Source organism: Aspergillus lentulus, assembly GCF_001445615.1.
Source record: "Aspergillus lentulus DNA, contig: Alt05, strain: IFM 54703, whole genome shotgun sequence".
NCBI lineage: Eukaryota > Fungi > Ascomycota > Eurotiomycetes > Eurotiales > Aspergillaceae > Aspergillus > Aspergillus lentulus.
Window position 1 is genome coordinate 45,310 of NW_028322121.1, and position 20,230 is coordinate 65,539.

At 51.8% G+C, this 20,230-nt stretch overlaps 9 protein-coding genes across 9 annotated transcripts; 3 read left to right on the forward strand and 6 right to left on the reverse strand.

The window, feature by feature from the left end:
- Positions 1-1,460: 1,460 nt before the first annotated feature.
- On the reverse strand, positions 1,461-2,540 carry ALT_2712 (ankyrin homolog; the record flags this gene model as incomplete). Its single annotated transcript, XM_089599414.1, has 1 exon — positions 1,461-2,540. The coding sequence occupies one exon, from the start codon at positions 2,538-2,540 to the stop codon at positions 1,461-1,463; it is 1,080 nt and encodes a 359-aa protein (XP_089456157.1).
- A 646-nt stretch (positions 2,541-3,186) lies between these two features.
- ALT_2713 (uncharacterized protein) lies at positions 3,187-4,604 on the reverse strand (the record flags this gene model as incomplete). Its single annotated transcript, XM_033561273.2, has 4 exons — positions 3,187-3,750; positions 3,822-4,124; positions 4,194-4,292; positions 4,338-4,604. 4 exons carry the CDS (start codon positions 4,602-4,604, stop codon positions 3,187-3,189), a joined length of 1,233 nt encoding a protein of 410 aa, XP_033417164.2.
- Positions 4,605-4,947: 343 nt separating this feature from the next.
- Positions 4,948-6,867, reverse strand: ALT_2714 (sulfatase family protein; the record flags this gene model as incomplete). Its single annotated transcript, XM_033561274.2, has 5 exons — positions 4,948-5,298; positions 5,347-5,459; positions 5,507-5,990; positions 6,037-6,515; positions 6,567-6,867. 5 exons carry the CDS (start codon positions 6,865-6,867, stop codon positions 4,948-4,950), a joined length of 1,728 nt encoding a protein of 575 aa, XP_033417165.2.
- A 705-nt stretch (positions 6,868-7,572) lies between these two features.
- Positions 7,573-8,748, reverse strand: ALT_2715 (fungal specific transcription factor domain-containing protein; the record flags this gene model as incomplete). Its single annotated transcript, XM_033561275.2, has 1 exon — positions 7,573-8,748. One exon carries the CDS (start codon positions 8,746-8,748, stop codon positions 7,573-7,575), a length of 1,176 nt encoding a protein of 391 aa, XP_033417166.2.
- A 723-nt stretch (positions 8,749-9,471) lies between these two features.
- ALT_2716 (beta-glucosidase) lies at positions 9,472-12,036 on the reverse strand (the record flags this gene model as incomplete). Its single annotated transcript, XM_033561276.2, has 1 exon — positions 9,472-12,036. One exon carries the CDS (start codon positions 12,034-12,036, stop codon positions 9,472-9,474), a length of 2,565 nt encoding a protein of 854 aa, XP_033417167.2.
- A 1,062-nt stretch (positions 12,037-13,098) lies between these two features.
- ALT_2717 (uncharacterized protein) lies at positions 13,099-14,628 on the forward strand (the record flags this gene model as incomplete). The annotated part of the gene is made up of 1 exon (XM_033561277.2): positions 13,099-14,628. One exon carries the CDS (start codon positions 13,099-13,101, stop codon positions 14,626-14,628), a length of 1,530 nt encoding a protein of 509 aa, XP_033417168.2.
- A 250-nt stretch (positions 14,629-14,878) lies between these two features.
- ALT_2718 (MFS transporter) lies at positions 14,879-16,446 on the reverse strand (the record flags this gene model as incomplete). Its single annotated transcript, XM_033561278.2, has 4 exons — positions 14,879-15,006; positions 15,053-15,173; positions 15,219-16,239; positions 16,289-16,446. The coding sequence occupies 4 exons, from the start codon at positions 16,444-16,446 to the stop codon at positions 14,879-14,881; spliced, it is 1,428 nt and encodes a 475-aa protein (XP_033417169.2).
- Positions 16,447-17,797: 1,351 nt separating this feature from the next.
- ALT_2719 (alpha/beta fold hydrolase) lies at positions 17,798-18,568 on the forward strand (the record flags this gene model as incomplete). The annotated part of the gene is made up of 1 exon (XM_033561279.2): positions 17,798-18,568. One exon carries the CDS (start codon positions 17,798-17,800, stop codon positions 18,566-18,568), a length of 771 nt encoding a protein of 256 aa, XP_033417170.2.
- A 401-nt stretch (positions 18,569-18,969) lies between these two features.
- On the forward strand, positions 18,970-19,455 carry ALT_2720 (SRPBCC family protein; the record flags this gene model as incomplete). Its single annotated transcript, XM_033561280.2, has 1 exon — positions 18,970-19,455. The coding sequence occupies one exon, from the start codon at positions 18,970-18,972 to the stop codon at positions 19,453-19,455; it is 486 nt and encodes a 161-aa protein (XP_033417171.2).
- Between the last annotated feature and the right edge of the window lie 775 nt (positions 19,456-20,230).

Sequence of the window (20,230 nt, forward strand, 5' to 3'; positions counted from 1 at the left end):
TTGTAGCTCTAGAGCAAATCAATGTACAAGGCATTTAGTTTGCCATAGCACAGACCCACCTCAGCTTCTAACTGTATCTCAGAATATCGTGAAACTTCTCCACACTCCAGATGGTGTCATTTATATTGTAGCTACCAAAACAATGAATAATAACTGATCTATAAGATTACTTGTCATCCCATAATATCTTATTTGGGAAAAGGGTCATGTGGAATGGGTTATAGCAGCTTTTAGTGAGGACAAAAGCTCTAATCAGCCCATGTGTCCGAGATCTCCATCACCATTGAATACTTATGCGATGACTGTACAATACTAAGTGAATCCAACCATCTAAGCACTCTCACAGCCAGCGGCTACTCCTCCCCCTGCATTACAAGACATCACAGCGCAGTTCCAAAAGCCCAAGTGAACTATCCGATGCTGGCTGTCATGACAATCAAGGTAGCCTTGACAGCACATCGCCAAGATATATGGAAGTGCTAAATGGAGGCACAGGGTAAACCTCCCGCCAGTAATGAGATTGTAGTATCTTTTGAATATCTGGGTGCTCTTGAAGGATTGTTCTGACTTGGGGGTTGTCAAGATAATCCTTCTTGAGATCCCCAACATCAAGGTATTCAACAAGAAGTTGAGTTGCTCGTTTGTTGGCTGACCGAATAGCGTAGAATAGTGCATTGTGACCCTCCTTATCCTCATGAAGGGGATCTGCACCTTTCGTAAGGAGCAATCTGACCTCAAATTCGTTGCCCACCATCGCTGCCCAACATAATGCCGTTCGACCTCATTATCTTGAAAATGTACATCGAAACCGTATTCTTCCAGGAGTAAGCATATTATTTCTCTGGAGCCACTGGATTCCAGTGCACTTAACAATAGACGGTGGCGATTGTGTGCATCGCCCTCGGTCCCAGAACAAAAGCCTTGTTCCAAGAAGGCCCTGACAACTCCGGCCCTGGCATTTTTTGCAGCTGCAAACAGCACTTCATGATTGGAAATGTTGTCAATGTCTCGACATTTTGCACTGTACTCGAATAACAACTTGACGATCGCCCCGGCTTCGTTTCTAGAAGATATTGCAGCAAATTGTAAAGGCGTCCAGGTTTCATCTTCTCCATATTGCCTCCAGTTGATTTCGGAGTCAGGATCTGCACCCGCATCAAGCAGCATTTTGACTAATGATACATTACCACCTATTACTGCCAAAGCTAGAGGCGTCCGTCCGTCGTATATCTGATGATTTGGATCTGCTCCTCTCTCCAGCAGTAGCTGAACAACACTGTCTGCATATTCGTCAGCAGCTTTAGACAGCGCTGTGTGCCCACTTGAAGTGTGAGTCCTATTGACGTTAACTCCTCTATCAAGCAGCAGCGCAACTATTTCTCTGTGATCATTGCCTGCTGCCAATATATGCGGGGGTAATTCGTCTTCGTCTTCGGGGCAAATGTCGACAGCTCCATAGTCTAGTAAGATGTGAACATTCCCATAATGGCCCTTCTCTGCTGCCCATGATAGGGCAGTGCGTCCTCCAACAAACCATTCACTCCGCGTACCACCTCTAGAATCAGGGTCGACACCCTTTTCGAGCAGCTGCTTGACCACCGACTCGTGGCCAATGCTGCTGCTGACGTGAGTACGGTGTATGCTTCCGGACTACCTGCTGCGATCTCATTTTCTATATCAATATGCTGCAGAAGCAGCACAACACATGCTGGTCGATCCTGTGCTGCAGCCGCAGATAATGGGCTTTGACCGTCGGTGTTTCTGGGATTTGGATCCACTCCCTTCCCGAGCAAGAACTCGACCATTCTCTGATGGCCTCCTTCGGCCGCGCAAAAGAGCGGCGTTTCTCCTCGTCGAGCTCGAGACTCGGGATCAGCTCCATGGTCAATCAACGCTTGAGCCGCTTCCACATCTCCATAGCGTGCTGCACGTGCTAACGCTGTTACTCCATCACTATCTCGAGCATCTACTTCACACCCCAGCGCAATCAGGCGCCTGACAATGTCTGGATTTCCCCCTTCTACTGCCAACATTAGAATGGACTCTTTTTTGTATGGTTCTTTCCACGTTGGGTCTGCCCCCGTTGCGAGCAACAATTCGAACACGTCTGTATGTCCTCCGGCCGCTGCCCATCCCATTGCTGTTAGGCGGGTTTGGTCGTAGCCGGTTTCATTCCCATTATCCGCTAGGTCGTGTATTTGATCCGGAGGTATACCGTGATCGAGCAACACTTTGACTACCCCTATGTGTCCCTCCATGGCTGCCGTGAGGAGCGGCTGGGAGAGGGCATAGTTGTCGACCCTTATATTTAGATTCGCCCCTTCCTGAATCAGTTTTTGTAGTGTTTTCGGCCGGCCACGTTCTGCAGCCCAGGATACAGCTGAGCTTCCCCTCTGCTGCACATTGAAGCGGTAGAGATATGGGTTCAGTAGAGTGTATAGTGATCGATTAGTCTGTGCGAGTGCATTGAGGTCGCATTCAAACTGAAGATTTTCTGCTATAAGTTCGATCAGTTCATTAGGTAGGCTGAGAAGATGCATGAGGGAAGTAGGAGCAGGACTAGTGAACTCTTTTGTTTATAATGTTTCTGGTAAATTTGGTCAAGTGGACTGAAGATGAGAGCAATCAAAGGAAAAGATGGTTAAATGAAGGAAGGAGTTAACTGTTTAAGTACCCACATCCAATATTCAGCGTGGCGTTTCTTTTAAGGCCTTGCCAAAGTGTGTGCCCGAACTTTGTTGTTCTCAGCCAACAACCTGATTTTCTGTAATTTCAGCTGCCAAGTAATTACCACAAACCCTTAATGCATTAATTAGTCCCTGACATGCCATTGCCTAGGCATCTTGCTAAATCTGGCAAAGCTTGGTGACTTAGATAGTGCCAGCGGCATACATACTTCCGCCCTTCGTTCCATCCAGAAGTGACTTGTCCTCACCAGCAGTGGCTCGCTCATCCGTTATGCTTATCTCCTCATTAAACGGACATTCTCCTATAAATGAAATAACCTATTAACCGGATTTTTCATTATCCTCCTGGGCAAAGAGCTACCAGGACTTGTTACTCAAGTTGAGTCTGGTACATGTGCTCTCTTCTATGCCATGCTATTCTGACAATCCAAATACACGCTATCGCACCACATATGCTAGCGTGTTCACTAGACCGAAGCCAACGAGCTTCAGATTCTGTTTAGGATTCCCTGGTTGAGTCTAGTAGGTTCTCGCCAGATTCGGCACTTTGACTGAACGGGACCCACGATTTTGGTTCCTTCTCCAACTTCCCGAGAATAACCTCACAGCAGGTCCAGATCCGTTGGCGATTTTTGATATTTAACCAGCTATCCTGGTCTCCGTTCTTTCCGTCTTCTGGTCTTGCTGCAGCTTCCTTGATGAGGCGAATGAGGTCCTTGTAGTTAACCTGTCCGCCTGCTTGAGCAATGTTCTGCCGAAGTGAGTCTTGGTCAATCCATGGACAATCGTAGGCCAGACGTAATCTCCAAAATTGATCAGGCAGGTCTCGGGCAGCTCCACGAAATGCGGTGCTGGCAATGACCAGATCGATGATAGATGGCGAAGGAAGCATTTGCAGAATCCTATAGCGGACGTCCCATGGCAGACTTGAAAGTGGATCTACAGCTGATAATGTTAGTGCATCCCCGTTTACAATTGCATTTGTTGAGCCTGGATCTGCAATTTTTGAGGCAGAGACGAGCTCAGAGATGTCGACTGGCTTCAACGGGTCCGCAACTAACCACTGAAATGCGTCAGCTACTACTTTGATGCAAGGGAGTTCGCGTTTAAACAGCATAATGCTGGTCAACTTACCTCATACCCTGGCTCTGCTTCCCACTCTTGCCATTGAAAGTCTTCAGTTCCACCATAGACTCTACTGTCCTCCCAGTCGATGGATCTCTCCGTGTCATGCCCTAGTCGAGCCTGCATAGCGAGATACACCCGGCGCGGCTCTAATGGTCGCGAACTTGAACCGAGAGTTTGATGTACAAGTTGAAGCATCTGCCAGCAGGTATCATGCAAAAAGAAGCCATCTATATTCGCCCATAGCCTTCCATCGCTACTCCCTGTGTTCTCGCCAGGAACCTTTAGTCCATACCACGGATCATAGCTGCCCTTGGGTTCATCAGTCACAGGCACTGACATGACGATGGACACCTCTACAGCTGACTTTTAATGACTTACATTTTCAGTGATATAATACGCATCGTCATCGTCCTGCATTTCATTATGCATTTCACTTGGGGAATCCCTAGGACGCAGCATTCTCACTTTCTCCAGCCACTAGCAAGAGTCAGGACGATATTCTTATGTGGATCGTTAACATACCAAGATATCCTTCTCAGATACCAAATTTCCGCTGTATGCCCTGAGCGATGCGCAATAACTATCATGTTCACACGCCGCGGTGGAGTTCTCGACATCTTCTCCATCCTCATCATCTTCAGCTTCTGGTCTGGTCCCAGCCTCGCAGTCACAGTCATCCTCGTAACAGAGGCTGAGGTCTTCGCCTTCTAAGGCCGTGGAAGCCTTGCGGAGATCATAGCAGGACAGTGGCCCACCGCAGATGTTGCAGTAGAAGGTGATTTTCCCCATTATCACTGCGTTGTGAGCTGTAACAGACGCCCAGGCAGACAATGAGGGGAAGGTAAAATGTAAGTTTAACTGCAATAATAATAATAATAAGAAGAAAGATCAGTGTGGATCGTAATGCGCCAAGGAAATCCCACGAAGCAACGCAGAATACGAGGCACTACGGAGCAGCTAGTTCTGGTTGGTGGATGCTAACTTGAAATACGAGGGTCTAAGCTGATTCTGTAATAGAGCTAATGAAGGGATCATATCTATTTCAGTCTATCTCTGGGTAACCCGCTTCGGAACAAATCAAAGCCCCACAAACCCACCGTCGGCAGGTCGAATTTATTAGGTATCTGGCCAACTAGACCCACGCCTCCAAGGCATACCCATTTCTGTACGCCAGCGCAGTCTGCGGCCCCTCAGCATCAATAACATACCCATATTCACATCGATCAAAGGAGACTTTGAACTGGTCACGGTAGAAAGCGTCATACTTGTGATCCATAGCATCCAGTAGATTGTGCACTAATCCATCTGGATGAAGCACGTCCCATGGCTTGACGCAGGTCTTTCCCTGACACGACTTGAGGACGAGGAGAAGGGCGTCAAGTCTGGAGATCACTTGGGTATTATCAAAGCCCATGACATGATGCTTATCTGCCTGGCCCTTCCGTGCGCTGGGGTGGAGATTGTTGATTTGATACGGGTCGCTCTGCCTTTATTAGCCTTCTTCAACGATACAATGGAATGGAAGACAGACGGTGAGATCGTAGAGCTCATGCTCGTTGTTGCACCAGACCGAGTAGTAGAGGTTGTACTCATCACTAAGGATTCGCACCGCTTTATAGGTGTTGTTCGGGACCGTCGGGATTCCTATAAAATCAGACCCCGTCCTAACCTTGAAGAAAAAGAGCACATACCGAGGTTAGAAATGCCGCCTTCTAACATAGCCTGCCCCCAGTACTCAACCGCTACATGCTCATGGAGAGTCCCCGTGGAATCAGCAATCCGCATCGGTGTTCCATCAAAATCATCGCGGAGAGGCAACCCAGCTAGCGTGAACAACGTGGGCGCAATATCGATATGCGTCGTGACGATATCCTGCTCCGCGCCCTCGGGGATACCAGGGCCACGAATGAAGAACGGCACGCGGATGTCCTCATCAAAACCGCAGGTCTTGCCGGGGGGGAGGCGGTGTTGTCCGACGTGGAATCCGTTGTCGGAGGTGTAGATGATGTACGTGTTCTCGAGCTTGTCGCTTTGCTCTAACCGGGTGATGAGCTGATCTACCAGCTCGTCGACCCCTTGGAGTGCGCGCAACCGCTGCCGGTAGTAGTGATCGTTGTAGTCGACGACGGTCTGGTTCCGATAGGGGAGATCATGAATCCAGCTCACGCCGGTTGGCTTACTTGTCAGTAACAGTGTCGGTCAGGTATTAACTTCAACTCACCTTCTTAGGATTGAAGTTGGGAGTCCGCGGGACCTTGGCGTCCGGGAACAGATGTTCGTGCCGATCCTCCGGGATAGGCTCATCCATCCACATGGGTCCCGCACCTCCTCCATACGTCCCGTTCATGTTGGAATGCGGGGCGATGGGTGCGACAGCCAGGAAGAATGGCTGCTCGCCATCTAACGCGTCTTCCAAGAACCCCATGGCCTTCTCCCGGAGAACTTCGGTCGTGTGTCTGCCGAGATAACTGACAGGAGGATCATGGTTGCGCTGATACGTCGCGTTCATGTAGTCGTACGTGTATGGATCCAGGACAAAATCCGACGCGGTGAAGCCGGAGACATGCGGACTGTCGTAGTTGTCGACCGAGTGGGCGTTCATCAGCTTGCCGGTGTAGTACGTATCGTACCCTGCCTGCTGCAGCCAGACGGGGAGGAAGTTGTCATTGAACCCGCGATCAATGAACTTGGGGTATCCTCCTGTACGCTATTAGCATTGCTCCATTGGATCTATGTTGAATAAATAAATACCCCATGGTGGATGAACATCAGTAACATTGGTGTTATGGGCCTGTCGCCCCGTCAAAAGACTCACCCGCGACGGGCAGCAGAGAGCAGTGGTCACAAAGTGGTTGACGAACGTCGTCCCCTTGTCTCTCATATGTTTCATGGTCAGCGGAGTGTACGACAGCGAATCCAGCTTGAGATCCTGGTCATCTGCCATGATGAAGAGGAAGTTAGGCTGCTGTTTCGTAGAAGCCGAAACGAGGCCTGCCTTGAGGGCAGCCATCAGGCACAGAGCCGTGGTGAGACGGTCACTGAATGTCTTCATTTTGATGACAGGCTGCTTGGTAGTTGATGTCAGGACATATTGCAGTAGGCGTAGTGCTTTATATACATAAAATCCATATTGTGCTAATGCCTATACCAAAGATATACTTCATACTTCCAAACTGTGAAAGAACAGTTCGCAAAAGCCAGGCGCACTTCGGCGATTACTCTGAGTCATGAGTCTATTGACGGCATCTCAACTCTTCGGTGTGCTAGTCCCCGAGGCACCCGGCCCGAGTCAAACGTACTAGCCATTATATAGGAATGCCTCATAGGATAGGTTTTGTAGGCAGAATGTGACAAGCGGGGCGATTGGAGCCACTTCGTTGGGGGCCAAAAGAGAATTGTGTCGCAATGGCAGTGATAATTGTATTGTAGTATTATAGTGTCTGCTATCCGGTCAAATGAGGTTAGAATAGCCGCCGAGGCCTCGGAGCGTGGGGACGGCGAGAGCGAGAGGCGTCGTAGGAGTAGCCGTGCCGCGTTCCCTTTGGGGACTGGATATGATTGTGAGAGGAGAGCAAGAGGTACGGTACTATACAGATCATGGAAGTCATGACTCAACAATATTCACGATTATCAGCTGTATCGGTTCTAACGCCATGTAACGTCGACTCCCCGCTGTATTAAGTAGCAGAATAATTGAAGTAAGCACAGCTCCAGAGCGCCTTGACCGTTTCTTCCGACCCACTTTGGTTGGCATCATCTATGCAGTGAGAGGGAATGTGTCCAAAAGTTGCCTGGAACTGCATGGAGCTGCAGCCTGTATTTCCATGACGATTTCCCGGATACGTTGCATGGAGCTGCCAGCAATGGGCCAGGTGTCACCCATGGACAGAAGCACGCCAATATTCAGTGAGAGGTAAGGTTGGTTGACAGCTGACAACGGCAGACATTCCGCTGCAAGCAAGGCGACTTGGAGAATTGAGCTTAGATTGAGAACACAGGCGAAGAATGGGGTGTGATTGGCGACCGCTGTCGATAACGACGCCAACTTGGAGAGATTCACAGAGCCGGCCGCTACCTTGGCCGTGTGCATCTGCGGATCGAGCGAGGTGGACGAAAAGACAGGGGGCTGCGAGCAGAAAATGCGACCGCTGATGGGGAGAAAGGGTAGGAGGGAGGACCGGGGGAAATGGAGGTAGATAGAGGCGCAGTGGACGAGGGCCGCGGCCTGCAGCATCATCTCGTCTACCTCCCCCATCGGATGGAGAATAGCACGCTTGGATTTTGGCAACCGATGGAACCAGCCAGTTATGGTTGCGCTCAGGCTGTCCAATGCTTCCTGGGAGATATGCGTCTCACCTGCCAGCAGACATTTCCGAAGCAGCAGGGCCGCTTCCACCCGGTATGCAAAGGAGGAGAACTGGCTGTCGCAAAGAAGGCTGTGACGCTCCAGGTTGGCCATTGTATACATCTGTACTCCTATACAGCCCTGCTGGTATTCCTCCTGCTCGCATGGCAGAGGCACGTCGGGGGTCTCGGTCATGTGGAACTGCAAGACGCCATCCAGCTGCACCGCAGCCAGTAAGACATCCACAACCACGATTTCCCACCAGGTGCGTCGCAGAGATTCCGCTTGAACTGGATTCTGCAGGCTCATGGCGTCGGAGATCTCCCGGCGATGAAGGCCCAGTTCCAGGCTGAGTTGGATGGCCTGCGCCAGGCAGGACTTGGCTTCATCCGGCTGTTGTCGTCCGTGCAGCACAATGGCCAATAACAAAAAGGCTTGCACCTTTTCGACGCTGGACTCGGCCTCCTGCACGGACGTTTGAAGCGAACCGCAGCAGTCTGGAACGAACCGGGAGAGGTAATGCAGACTGATGAACTCGATGACATCAAGGAGGTACGCTGGGGCCCCTGCTTGTAGGAACGCTTCCATGGGAGGCAGAAAGGGATGGGCCTGGTGGAAATGCAGATAGTACAGCGAGATTAAACGGATTCTCCGATCTCGACTCGCAGATGAGGGGGGATATGTTAGGTATGCTTCTGGGTGCTGACGCTGCTGGCTCAACGAATCAAGTGGCGAAAATGGACTCATTCCGATTGTTGGCTGCTCAGCTGCCAGAGAAACGCTGTCTTCTTGCAGGGGAAAAGATGGGGTCGTTGTGCGATAAGGACCAGGACGACACTTGCGACCTCGCCGCGAAGGAACAAAGTGACAAGGGAGACTCACAGAGGCGCACCGAGCGCATCCTGACAGGTTTCCGTCGCATTTGAGATGTCTGTCTCGGCAATTGAGACAAGCAACTGGAGAGGCAAGATTCGCTGAGGCTGGGCTGGTCGATTCGTGAGAATCCATTATGGTTGACGGAGTAGTTGCAGAGGTGAAGAGGTGAAGAGTTGAAGCTATAGAATGTCGGAATTCCTGCGGGGGTTCGGACTTTGAGAAAATGCCCTGCTTAGTCATCATCTGCATGAATTTAACTATCCCTGAGTCCCTGACAGTAGTTTACTATATTCCTTATGACCCCGGTGCAATAGGATAGACTACGGTGGTACTGGTTATCAACTAATCTCTATCTGATCATGGATGCGGCAAGACATTTATATATGGTAGTGCCTACCTTGCCAGGGGAAAGGCATGAATTCATGGTCTACCAAGTTATTCAACATTGAAGGTCAGCTCGCAGTCAATATCAGACACGCTGGTTCCAACGAAGCATCGGTATTGTCCCCGGTCTAACTGCCACTGACCCTCCTGCTCATCGTACCAGCGCAGTTCCTCACTCTTGACAGAAATGGTAACATCTCTCTGCTCTCCTGCTGGCACCCATACCTTGCAGAACCCTGCCAGGGTTTTCCTGTAACTGACCAGTCCCTTGTCCTGGATGCGCGCTGACGGTGAAACATACACCTGCACTACCTCATGGCCATCCCGACCTCCAACATTGGCAACTCGAGCGTGGACGACAATCTGGGACGAGATCGTGGTCATCGCTCCACTGAGCCGGACATCGGACAACTTAAAGCTGGTATAGGACAGTCCAAAGCCAAACGGCCACATCGGCACAATCGCCTGCTCTTCAAACCACCGATAACCCACAAGCACCTTCTCGCCGAAGACGCTGCGATCCTGCGCCGCCTCGGCAGGGAACCACGCACTGGAGCCAGGATCCTCCAGCCGCCGAGGGAAAGTAATGGGAGTCTTACCGGAGAAGTTACAGACGCCCAGGAGGACATCCGCCAAGGCATGTCCGTTCTCCTGACCCTGATACCACGCCAGCACGATGGCGCGCGCCTGCTCCGCCCATGGCATGCTCACCGCGCTGGCAGCCTGCAGCACGACGATGGTGTTGGGGTTGGCGGCGCAGACGGCTGCGACAAGCTCGTCTGTACGGCCGGGAAGCTGGATATCAGGCCGGTCTCCTCCTTCGCCCTCGGAGTCCTTGTTGTGGCCCACGACGAGCACGGCCACGTCGGCTTCGCACGCACTCACAATAGCACGTTCCATCATTGCCGTCTCGTCTTCCTCAAGAGCCAGGCCGATCCGAAGACCGGTGACATTCGGGAAGAGAGTGTTGTCAAAGGCCTCCACGGCCGGCAAGGTGACCACGTTGTCCACCCGCAGCGCGTACTGCCGACCAGCCTCCAGCTCAACGCTCACCATCTTATCCTCACTCGAGCAGCCGAGGAACCCGTTGCTCACCTTCGTCCACTCCATGTTGTCGATGAGGAGTTTCTCGTCCAGGAAAAGCTTCGCCTTGCCCGTGTTTGCCAGGCTGAAGGTGTACCTGCCAGACACGCGCGGGGTGACCACGCCCGTAGCCCGGTAACAGTACGGCTGCCCTTTTAGGAAGTCAGGTACATCGCCATCACTCATGAGGTAGATGAGCGAGTCGGCCCAGTGCCTCGTGGCGACCGCGGGTCCCTCGAATGCATGACCCGCGAAGAAAGTTATATGCAGACCCTGCTGGGAGGAATCGGGAACGGTGAGCAGATTACCCAGGAGCGGCGGACGAAGGCTGAACGGCATGCCCGGCTCATAAATCACCTGGACCTCAGGATGCGCTGTCTGAATCGCCTTTGTCAGGCATTCCTCTGGCGTGGTGATGTAGAAAGGGTTGACGGCGGCACTGCCGGCCCCGCCGGCCGTAGGCTTGCGGGCGTTCGGACCGAGGATGGCGACCTTTCTAAAAGATGACGGCTGGAGGGGAAGGACGTTGTCTTCATTCTTGAGCAGGACTAGTCCGCTCTGAGCCGCCTCTCGGGCGATCTGGTGGAAAACAGGATCGTCCGTGGCCTGTTCCGCGGCTTCGTCTTGGCTGACAGACGAACGGTTCCCATCGGATTCCTCTGATAGCAAGCTGGCCTTTTCCAGGAGCTGCAGCATTCGCCGTACACTGGGGTCGACATGAAGTGCAGAGTCAACCTGACCGTCACGAATGGCGGCCAGCAGGCGCTCTCCGCGGCGGATAGCGGGCCCCGGCATCTCCAGATCAGTGGTAGCAATGAGGCTCTGGACCGTGTCATTACATCCACCCCAGTCGCTCATAACAAGGCGGTCGAATTGCAATTCCTCTCGCAACAGCGGCCGGAGAATCGCAGGGCTCACATCGGCATGCAGCCCGTTGATCTTGGGGTAGCTGACCATGGCCGTCCAAGGGGAGGCGTCCAGCGCCATGACAAATGGCTTCATGTAGACCTCGCGCAGGGTGCGGTCGTCGATGGTCTGATCGACGTTGAACCGCCGCGTCTCGGTGTCATTGGCGATGAAGTGTTTCATGCATGCCCCCACCCCCTGGCTTTGGATTCCACGGATCATCGCTGTCGACATGGCGCCCACCAGGTACGGATCCTCCCCGTATCCCTCAAAGTTGCGGCCTCCGAGCGGCGACCGCGACAGATTCATGGTGGGCGCCAGCAGCACCTGGCAGCGCTTGCGCCGGGTTTCCTCGCCCAGCACGGTCCCGACCTTCTCGACGAGGGCGGGATCCCAGGTAGCAGCGAGGGAGATGCCGCAGGGGACGAACGTGGTCAGCGAGCCGTATGTCCATTTGGAGCCTCTCGCTCCCGCGGGACCATCCGTCATCTTCAGACTGGGAATGCCCAGACGGTCGATTTGGACCGTCTCCCACATGTTCTTACCGGCCAGTAGGGTGACTTTCTCCTCGAGGGTGAGGCATTGGAGAAGCCGTTCGACAACGGGAGTAATTGGATCGCGATTCATACTGCTATGCTGAGAAATATAATGTGCAGATTAGAGAAATGAATATATCTCTAAAAGAATGCATGAGGAAACTATGTTGAGAATGGCATTTGGCTCCAGTCTTCCTAACCTATCTATACCCAACAACAGAACAATCCATATCACATCCAAGTGTACCCCCGGCTAATCCTCGGACACTCAGCTGTTCATAGAAATGCCGGGAAATCCTAGTGCTTATCCCCCTCCAGTTGGTCTTGGTACCGGGTCGGCGATATAGTGGGGCGCCGTTCTGATCCGACTGCATGTCCCATCAATCATAATCATGGGCTCATGGAACAGTCCCGCCACCCGCCGAATTGGTGGGTCTGGCTTGGTCAGAGTTCCGCTATTTGGCGTAGAATGATTGGCCAAATGGCTAGTATATGCTTGACGGGGTAAGCATCCAGAAATGGAGACTAGTTTGGGTCCGAACAGACTGATACCCTCCCCAAGGTACAGAACCCCCAGACTGGGATGCGGCTGTGGGTGCAGAGGCTCTGCGGAAAAATGCCGGGGATGCATGCAAAGACCACGTTTTTCAATCTGGAGAAGTATACTCATTTCTATGGTCAATCCAGATCATGATCACAGGAGAGGTCGAGTGCTGTAGGTAGCAACTAGCAAGTTCTTCTTGTGATTCTTACCAAGAATAATACTAATAAGCTCTTAAAGAGTCTAGGCAGGGTATTGAATCCTTCCCCGTGGACCATGATGACCAAGACGCCACTAATTTCTTGACCGGGGCAATTATACGAAGGATTAAGTTCTGTGTACCAGCATGACTCGATATCACTGGGCATCAGCTGTCACGGTCAGACCGTCAGACAATGCGACACCGGCGAAGTGAGCCATAATGACGGTCTGATTACAAGTCATTCGATCGCTCAGAGGGGACGGTATAGATGTGGATATCATGGTAAGACGGGAATCGAAGGACCATGGGCAAAGTTGGGGTCATGCTTAAAGGCAGCAGTTTGCCAACGGGAATCTCCAAGCCCTCCTGTCTCATTCAATCATTCTTTTTCGCATTATCACCTTGCCTAAATGGCATCCACGTCTGAATCACCTGGATTAGCCCGGGGCATCCCCGGGATCATCTGGGCCATCGTCATATTTGGCTCCTTGTCCTCTGCCGGATTTGGTTTTGACTCGGGCTGGTGGTCCGGCATCATGAGTTCCTCGCAATTTGCCCGCACCTTCGGGTCCTTTGACCCCGTGCAGCAGAGGTGGTCTCTCACCTCCAACCAGCAGTCCCTGGGCACAGGACTGGGCTACGCTGGGGTGATCCTTGGCCTGCTCTGTGGCTCGCCGCTGAACAAACGTCTCGGACGCAAGAGGTGCTTGTGGATCCAGAGCTTCGTCGTCGCTGTCGGGGTAACGATCGAGTCCACAACTCAGACCAGCTATGCACAGTTCATCGTCGGTAAAGCTGTCGTCTTCTTTGGCGGCGGAATCGCCACAAATGTCATCCCCGCCTACCAGGGCGAATGCGCTCCGCCGGCCCTCCGCGGTCTCATGGCAGGCACGTACAACGCCTTCCTCATGGTGGGCGGGTTCACCGCCGCCCTCATCGTCTACCTGTGCCAGCACATCCCCAGCGACTGGGCCTGGCGCGGTGTGGTGGTCGCGCAGATCGCCATCCCCGCCATTGGCTGGCTCAGCTTGCCCTTCCTCCCTGAGTCTCCCCACTGGCTCATCTCCCGCGGTCGATTGGACGAAGCAGCCGCCACGCTGCGCAAGCTCCGCGGGCCCGACTTCCCTGCCGATGCGGAGGTCGCCCTACTGCAGCAACAACTCGAGGAGCAGCGCGAGGGCAGTGCCTCTGCCAACGCCTCGTGGGCTGCCTGCTTCACAGACCCAGTAAACCGGCGCCGGGCCATCGTCTGCCTCGGGGCTCAGATCCTGCAGCAGGCGCAGGGCATCTCCTTTGTGGCCAACTACCAGGCCGTGTTCCTGCAACAGATCGGGTTCAAGGAGGTGCTCCTGCTGTCGGTGGTCGTGTATGTCATCGGCATTGCGGCAAATCTGATTAGCATGTTCACGACGGACCGGCTGGGCCGGCGCAGCGTGCTGCTGTATGCGGCGGGACTGCTGGGCGTCTGTATGCTTGTCATGGGAGGTCTGACTGCCCACGGCGCCGCGGGCATGTCCTACGCCATGCAGGTCGCCATCGTCGTCATGCTGATGCTGTGGTTCTTCTGCTTCCAGATCACCTGGGGCCCGCTGCCATGGGTGCTTGCGGCCGAGGTGCCGCCGACGCAGGTGCGTGAGAAGATGGTGGCGCTGACAGGGTTCGCGGGCTACGGGACTGGTCTGGTCATTGTGTTTGTCAATCCGTTTACGCAGGAGGCAATTGGAGGCCGTGTGGCTTTTATTTATGGGTCCTTTTCCGTTTTGGCGGCTGCTTTTGTGTGGTTTATTGTTCCGGAGCTGCGGCAGCGCTCGCTCGAGGAGATCGATGAGATGTTCCAGGAGCGGCTGCCGACAAGGGCTTTTGCGTCGTATGTCTGCCGCGTGCCGGATGAGATTGCCTTGGAGCAGAAGATGGCATTTGAGTGTGTGGACGATGCCTGATGGATAGATATGTCATGGTCATGAAGTGTAGTCGGATGAGAACGTTTAAGCAGTGCTTTATGTGTTACGGCATCGTCTAAAAGCCTTCCCATGATGAGGACTAAGGTACAAATGAAATGAACTGGCTGATTAATAAGTGATGCTCTATCTATGCGAATTCTCCATGCACATAAGTCCAGGCCAGATGAGGCGCTATCCCAACACTAAGCACATGCGTATCGACAGTTGAACAATACATGACAATATCTATCTAGGTATAAGCACTCGATTGACGAATTCTGGTTCCAAACCGGTAGAAAATCCATGGCAGGGGCACGAATGCCACAGCCAGAAAGGCCAGGAGACTAGAGGCCCAGCTGTATCCGAGATTATTGTACACTACAATAATCAGTAAGACTCTTGAGTAATAAAGGTGAACACATACTAGCAATGGTGAACAGGGGAAAGGACCCTCCAACCGCATAGCGCAGCAGGCCGTTTGCTGCCAGTGCCGAAGCCCCGTATTTGGCCCCGTAGACATTGGTGAGGTACAGCGCTGTCGACACCTGGGCTGGTTAGCATTGAACAAGACGACGGCGGGAAGGACTCACAAAGATGAGAATATTGGAACAAGCAAACAATCCCGTCGCCGTGATGCTGCTCATCCAATGCACTCCCGGCCGAGCAGTCCAGGCAAACCAGAATAATGACGCCGGCATCAGGGGACTGCCCACCATTGCGCCCCAGAGCAGCCGCTCCGGAGGGGGGGGCACATCAGAGGACCGGGCACGATGCTTAGTCAAGGTGTACGAGTCGATGAGAATCAGCGCGGTGGTGCCAACGACGCAACCAACCGGGATTCCAATAAAGACCAGCCCACACTGGCCCGGCGAGAAGCCATAAATGGTGCTGTAAATTAGTGGAATCGAGGCCAAAAAGCAGAACAGCACAGAGAAATTCAGCGACGCATAGAGCGAGCAGAGCGCGACAATAGGCTCGGTCAACAGCATGTACACCGGCCGCGCCAGGGTCACCATCACTAGGAACCGAAGTCCCTCAAGTCCACTGGGGATGGGTGCCGGTGGCACAGGCAGTCCGAGCTTCTTTGCTCTGCGCCGGATAATGGGACCCGGATACGTCTCCTGCGCACCGAGTGAGAAGAACCAGATACCGGCCCCGAGGAACAGTGTCGTCCACTGCGACCATGGCCAGTTCTTGTACTCTGCGATCCAGCCGCCGACCAGCGAGCCCAGCGCGGGTCCCATGAATGCGATCGCCATGAGCAGCACCACCCCGCGGTTCGTGTACACGCCAGTCCAGATGTCCATGATGGTTCCGGCGCCCACGGCCAGAGGCGCAGAGATGAGAATACCGGCCAGCACTCGGCAGACGGCGAGCGTGGCCAGATTCTTGGCGAAACCGGCGCCCATGATGAAGAGCAGAGCGAGCGGAGTGATGAAGACATAGATGAATCGTCGACCATACGTCTCGCTCAAGGGGGCGGAGACCATGGGCCCAAAGGCCAGTCCGTACACATAGACGGTGAACGGGAGGAGGGACAAAGTGGTGCTGGTGTTAAATTCTTTTTGGACGTGTGCGTGAGATGGAGAGTAGATGGCCAAACCAAAGGATCTATATCTGTCAGCACGATTGTAAGGATTATAGGACACTAGATACTGACACGAGAAGACAGAGCAAGGATGGGATAGCGGTGTTGTATAGCTTCTTGCCCAGGCTCCAGTTCCTTGCATTGGCTGGGTCAACCGACCATTCTGGGAGGTCGAGCTCTTGTTTGGACTCGACAGCGGAATGAGACATCTTGGGGATGTCCGACTGCATGATACGATGGGAACTATTGCAAAAAGAGCGAGATACTCAGGGTATATATCCTAGCTATCGGTTCAAGCGGCAGACTTGCATGTTACATGTCTGGAGTTGACTAGGTTGTTGTTTTTGCAGCTATATCTCGACATGTCCAACAGTGTATGGGACCCACTATTTCGGCGACGAGAAGTGACATGATCCAGACAATGAAATAGACACTCAAATGCCGATATCCGGTGGGATAATCCTTGTCGGTTGAAAGGGAACGTAGAGGCCACGGCTGAGTATATTTTCTTAAAGACAAGGTCAAGAGACCGAGCTTATTCATGTATATAAGCTGGTGGCTCGTTACTACTTCACATCATTTCCTCCACTGCTTGTCTCTTCTCTCTTGAACCTACCCTACATCTAGTCGAGTTTTTATGATCCGCATCTACGCAAGATATTGTGAAAACTATGTGCTCGACGATGGTGCAAGGCGGTCATTGGCATTGAGATTGATCAAGGGGATCCGTTTGACTTGTTCAAAGACCATGAGTATAAGGAATATTCGGAGCTGAGAGAATAATTGCGAGTCGAGATTGATGGCTGCATAATGAGCAGGAAAGATGAGCTGTGAGCCAAGATCATAGGCACATATGCCATCTGCATTCTGGGAACATCCGAAATCCCTTGTCTATTCGGGATCTCCATCTTCAACGAGATTCGCCGTTTCTATCGTCGAGTGGATCCCGGTCCGCCTCAATCGGCGATGTTCCGTGCTCTTTTCATTGGTTTCTGGCCACGACTACTTTTGCCTTCTCCTATTGGTGCATGCAGAAATAGGGTTTATGTGACCTAAACAGAATCACTTTCGTCCTGGAAATATAGCCATGTCTTGGCTCCTTGGTCATTTTCCTAGGAGAATCCCGGCTGCATGGATGAAAGCCAAGAGAGACCCTCTTATAAATATTACATATATATATAGCTATGCCTCTAGGTAAACATTTTGAGTGACTGAGTTCATCGATTTCATTCAGTCTGTGAACTTGCTGCCATCATACATTCCCCCCGAAGTGCTCATTTGGCAACTTTGTTAGGGTTAACTCAGTATCTCATCGGCTCCACATCATAACCTGTTCCGGCTTCATCTCAGGGTTCGGTGGGTTTAGTAGCGTGCTTCAGCAGCCTTTTGTATCCTGTCCCAGATTTGTCATGCTGAAAAATCCCTAATGAAATCATCTGGTCTGGGCATACTCTATAAAATGTGCACTCTTCTTTGTATGGTTATCATGCAACCACCAGCTGAATTAATTGACTACCTTACCTATCCTTCGAGTCTCCTCTGCACTCCCTAACATCCCATGCGACCGTCTTCACCTACAATATGGCCTTCGCTACAACCAATGATGCCCGAGAGATCTACTATGAAGTGCACGGAACCACCGACCCGATACTGGTACTCGTCTCCGGCTATATGGGCATTGCCAATCTGTGGCAACCGTTGATTGCCCGCTTGAGCGCCAAGTACCGGTGCATTGCGTACGACCTTCGTGGATATGGACGGTCATCGAAGCCTGAATCTCCGGAAACCTACAATATTCCCCAGCACGCTGCAGACCTCGACGCCGTGCTAAAGGCTGCCAGGATCAATGAGCCCGTTGTCCTGGTCACTCATTCCATGGGGGGCAATATCGCCTCGGCTTATTATCTGATGAATCCGACCAACGTTTCCAAAATCATCTACACTGCCACATATTATGATGGCACGAGTGCGAACCGGTTCTTCCCATTTGAGGGGCTCACCGCAGGGGTGGATGAGCCATCAAAATGCGTCGACTTCTACACTATCCTGGGACTTGATCGTTCGATTGCCCTGGAAGCGGCAAAGTGGCCTGCGCATGGCCGCCGCAACAATGCAAGCTGCCTGGTGTCTTATGACATTGGTGATGGATACAAACGAATTACCGTCCCTACTCTGATTATCTATGGAGAAGAAGACAAAACTGTTCCGGTGGAACAGGGTGTGCAGCCTATGGTCGACACTATGCCAAATTCCCGGCTTGTGTTTCTCAAGAATGTGGCCCACTTTCCTCCGACAGAGGCACCAGAACAAATGGAGAGATTGATTGATGAATTTATTGGGGCCTCTAATTAAGCGCCTGTACTGCCGACAATTTCATACAATCTCGATCCTATGTTTTCCTACGCATTCTTCAGGTGTCTTCCATATCAACATTGGAGTTGACGTCATCCTTTTATTCATTTGTCTTGATCCGCTTAGCCCTAATCCATCAGTGGATGACCAGAATTAGACATTTAATTCTGACCACTCGCTAACAATAACGGTGACCATTTCAGGGCCGACGGGGCCGTGCGTGAATTACCTGAACTCAGCTTGTCAGCACTCGCGGTCCGAAACACCGTCAGCTTTGTCAGCCAGTCAAGGGATAACTAATTAACTATGATGATAGCGGGGTATTGATTACTATATAGACTACCTTACGCTTCATCAGAACCCCTTCATCCATCTCATTAACTAAGATACATCCTCTCAAAATGGCCATCCCAACAAACAATGTTGCTTTCACTGCTCCCATAAATCCTCCTGGGGCTGATCCAATCCTCAGCCGCACTCAGATCTGGAACGGGTTGCTCCTCAAGATCCGCTCCGCAGAAACATTCGTTCCAGCCGGCATTCAGTCAACGGCAGTCCTCAGTGAATCTGTTGATGAAGCAGGAAATCCCGTCACCATCCGTGAAGTGGTGTTTCGTCAAGACCAGCGCAAAGTCAAAGAGACGGTGACGGCCCACAAAGACTCCCGGGTTGATTTTGTTCAACCTGATGGGAGTAACATCAGTAACATCGTCAGTGAAGGTGCCGAGGGGGAGTTGTATATGACCTATGTTTTTGAGTGGAGGCACCCAGGCGCTTCTTCGGAGGAACTGGCTGCCTGGAGGGAAAGAGAACAGATGATGAGCAAGGGGGCTGTTGAGGGTACAATTAGTGCCATGAGGGAGCTCGCTCAAAAGGGGGAGATTTGATTTCACTCAAGGATGTTTGGGCTTCTTTGGATCTATCTCTATGTGGATGCGATGGAAGGAACATTCAATGTACTCCAATTTGATGATCACGCGGACAGGCCTAACATATGAATGAATTCATAACGATACTCTAGTGTAGGGATATATTTACAGAATCAGTAGACACAAGGAAATAAAGTTATGATCATTTAGAAAAACTGGCTCCATCAAAAACCATGAAAAGTTAGAAAGAAGGTCCCTATAAAGCTTGAAAGTATATCTGGAATAGTATACATGCATGCCGTCTAAAGTTATGGTTTAGTGAGCAGTAAAGATGCGGCTTCCCCTATAAAATACGCCATTTTCTGTGGCCTAGGTGACGAGCTCTCTGATGTATGTCAAAAACCAGGTCTCCACATGAGTCCACCAAGTGGCATAGCTGAAGCATCCGGTGGGGTTCGCCGAGCAGTCGATCTGAGCTGGTGATCCTAGGGACAGTCCACATTATAAGAGGTGTTGATAAGGTTGTAATGTCCCGATATTATACGCAAGATTGACCATGGATGATGCACCTACTAAGCAAGAAGGCCATCTTATGTAAACGCAGGATGAGTTCATTATGCAAGACCATATCAAATGCCTCCTATATATTTATTGTGGCTAGTATAGTGATTTGCTTGTCGCTTAAGGTCGCCCTTGTTTACTGTGTATCGACCTATTAATAGGCTGCCCATAATTATTAACATATGACACTATTGTCTCTGCGCTGCGACAGAGTGATCCAGTAATCATCTGC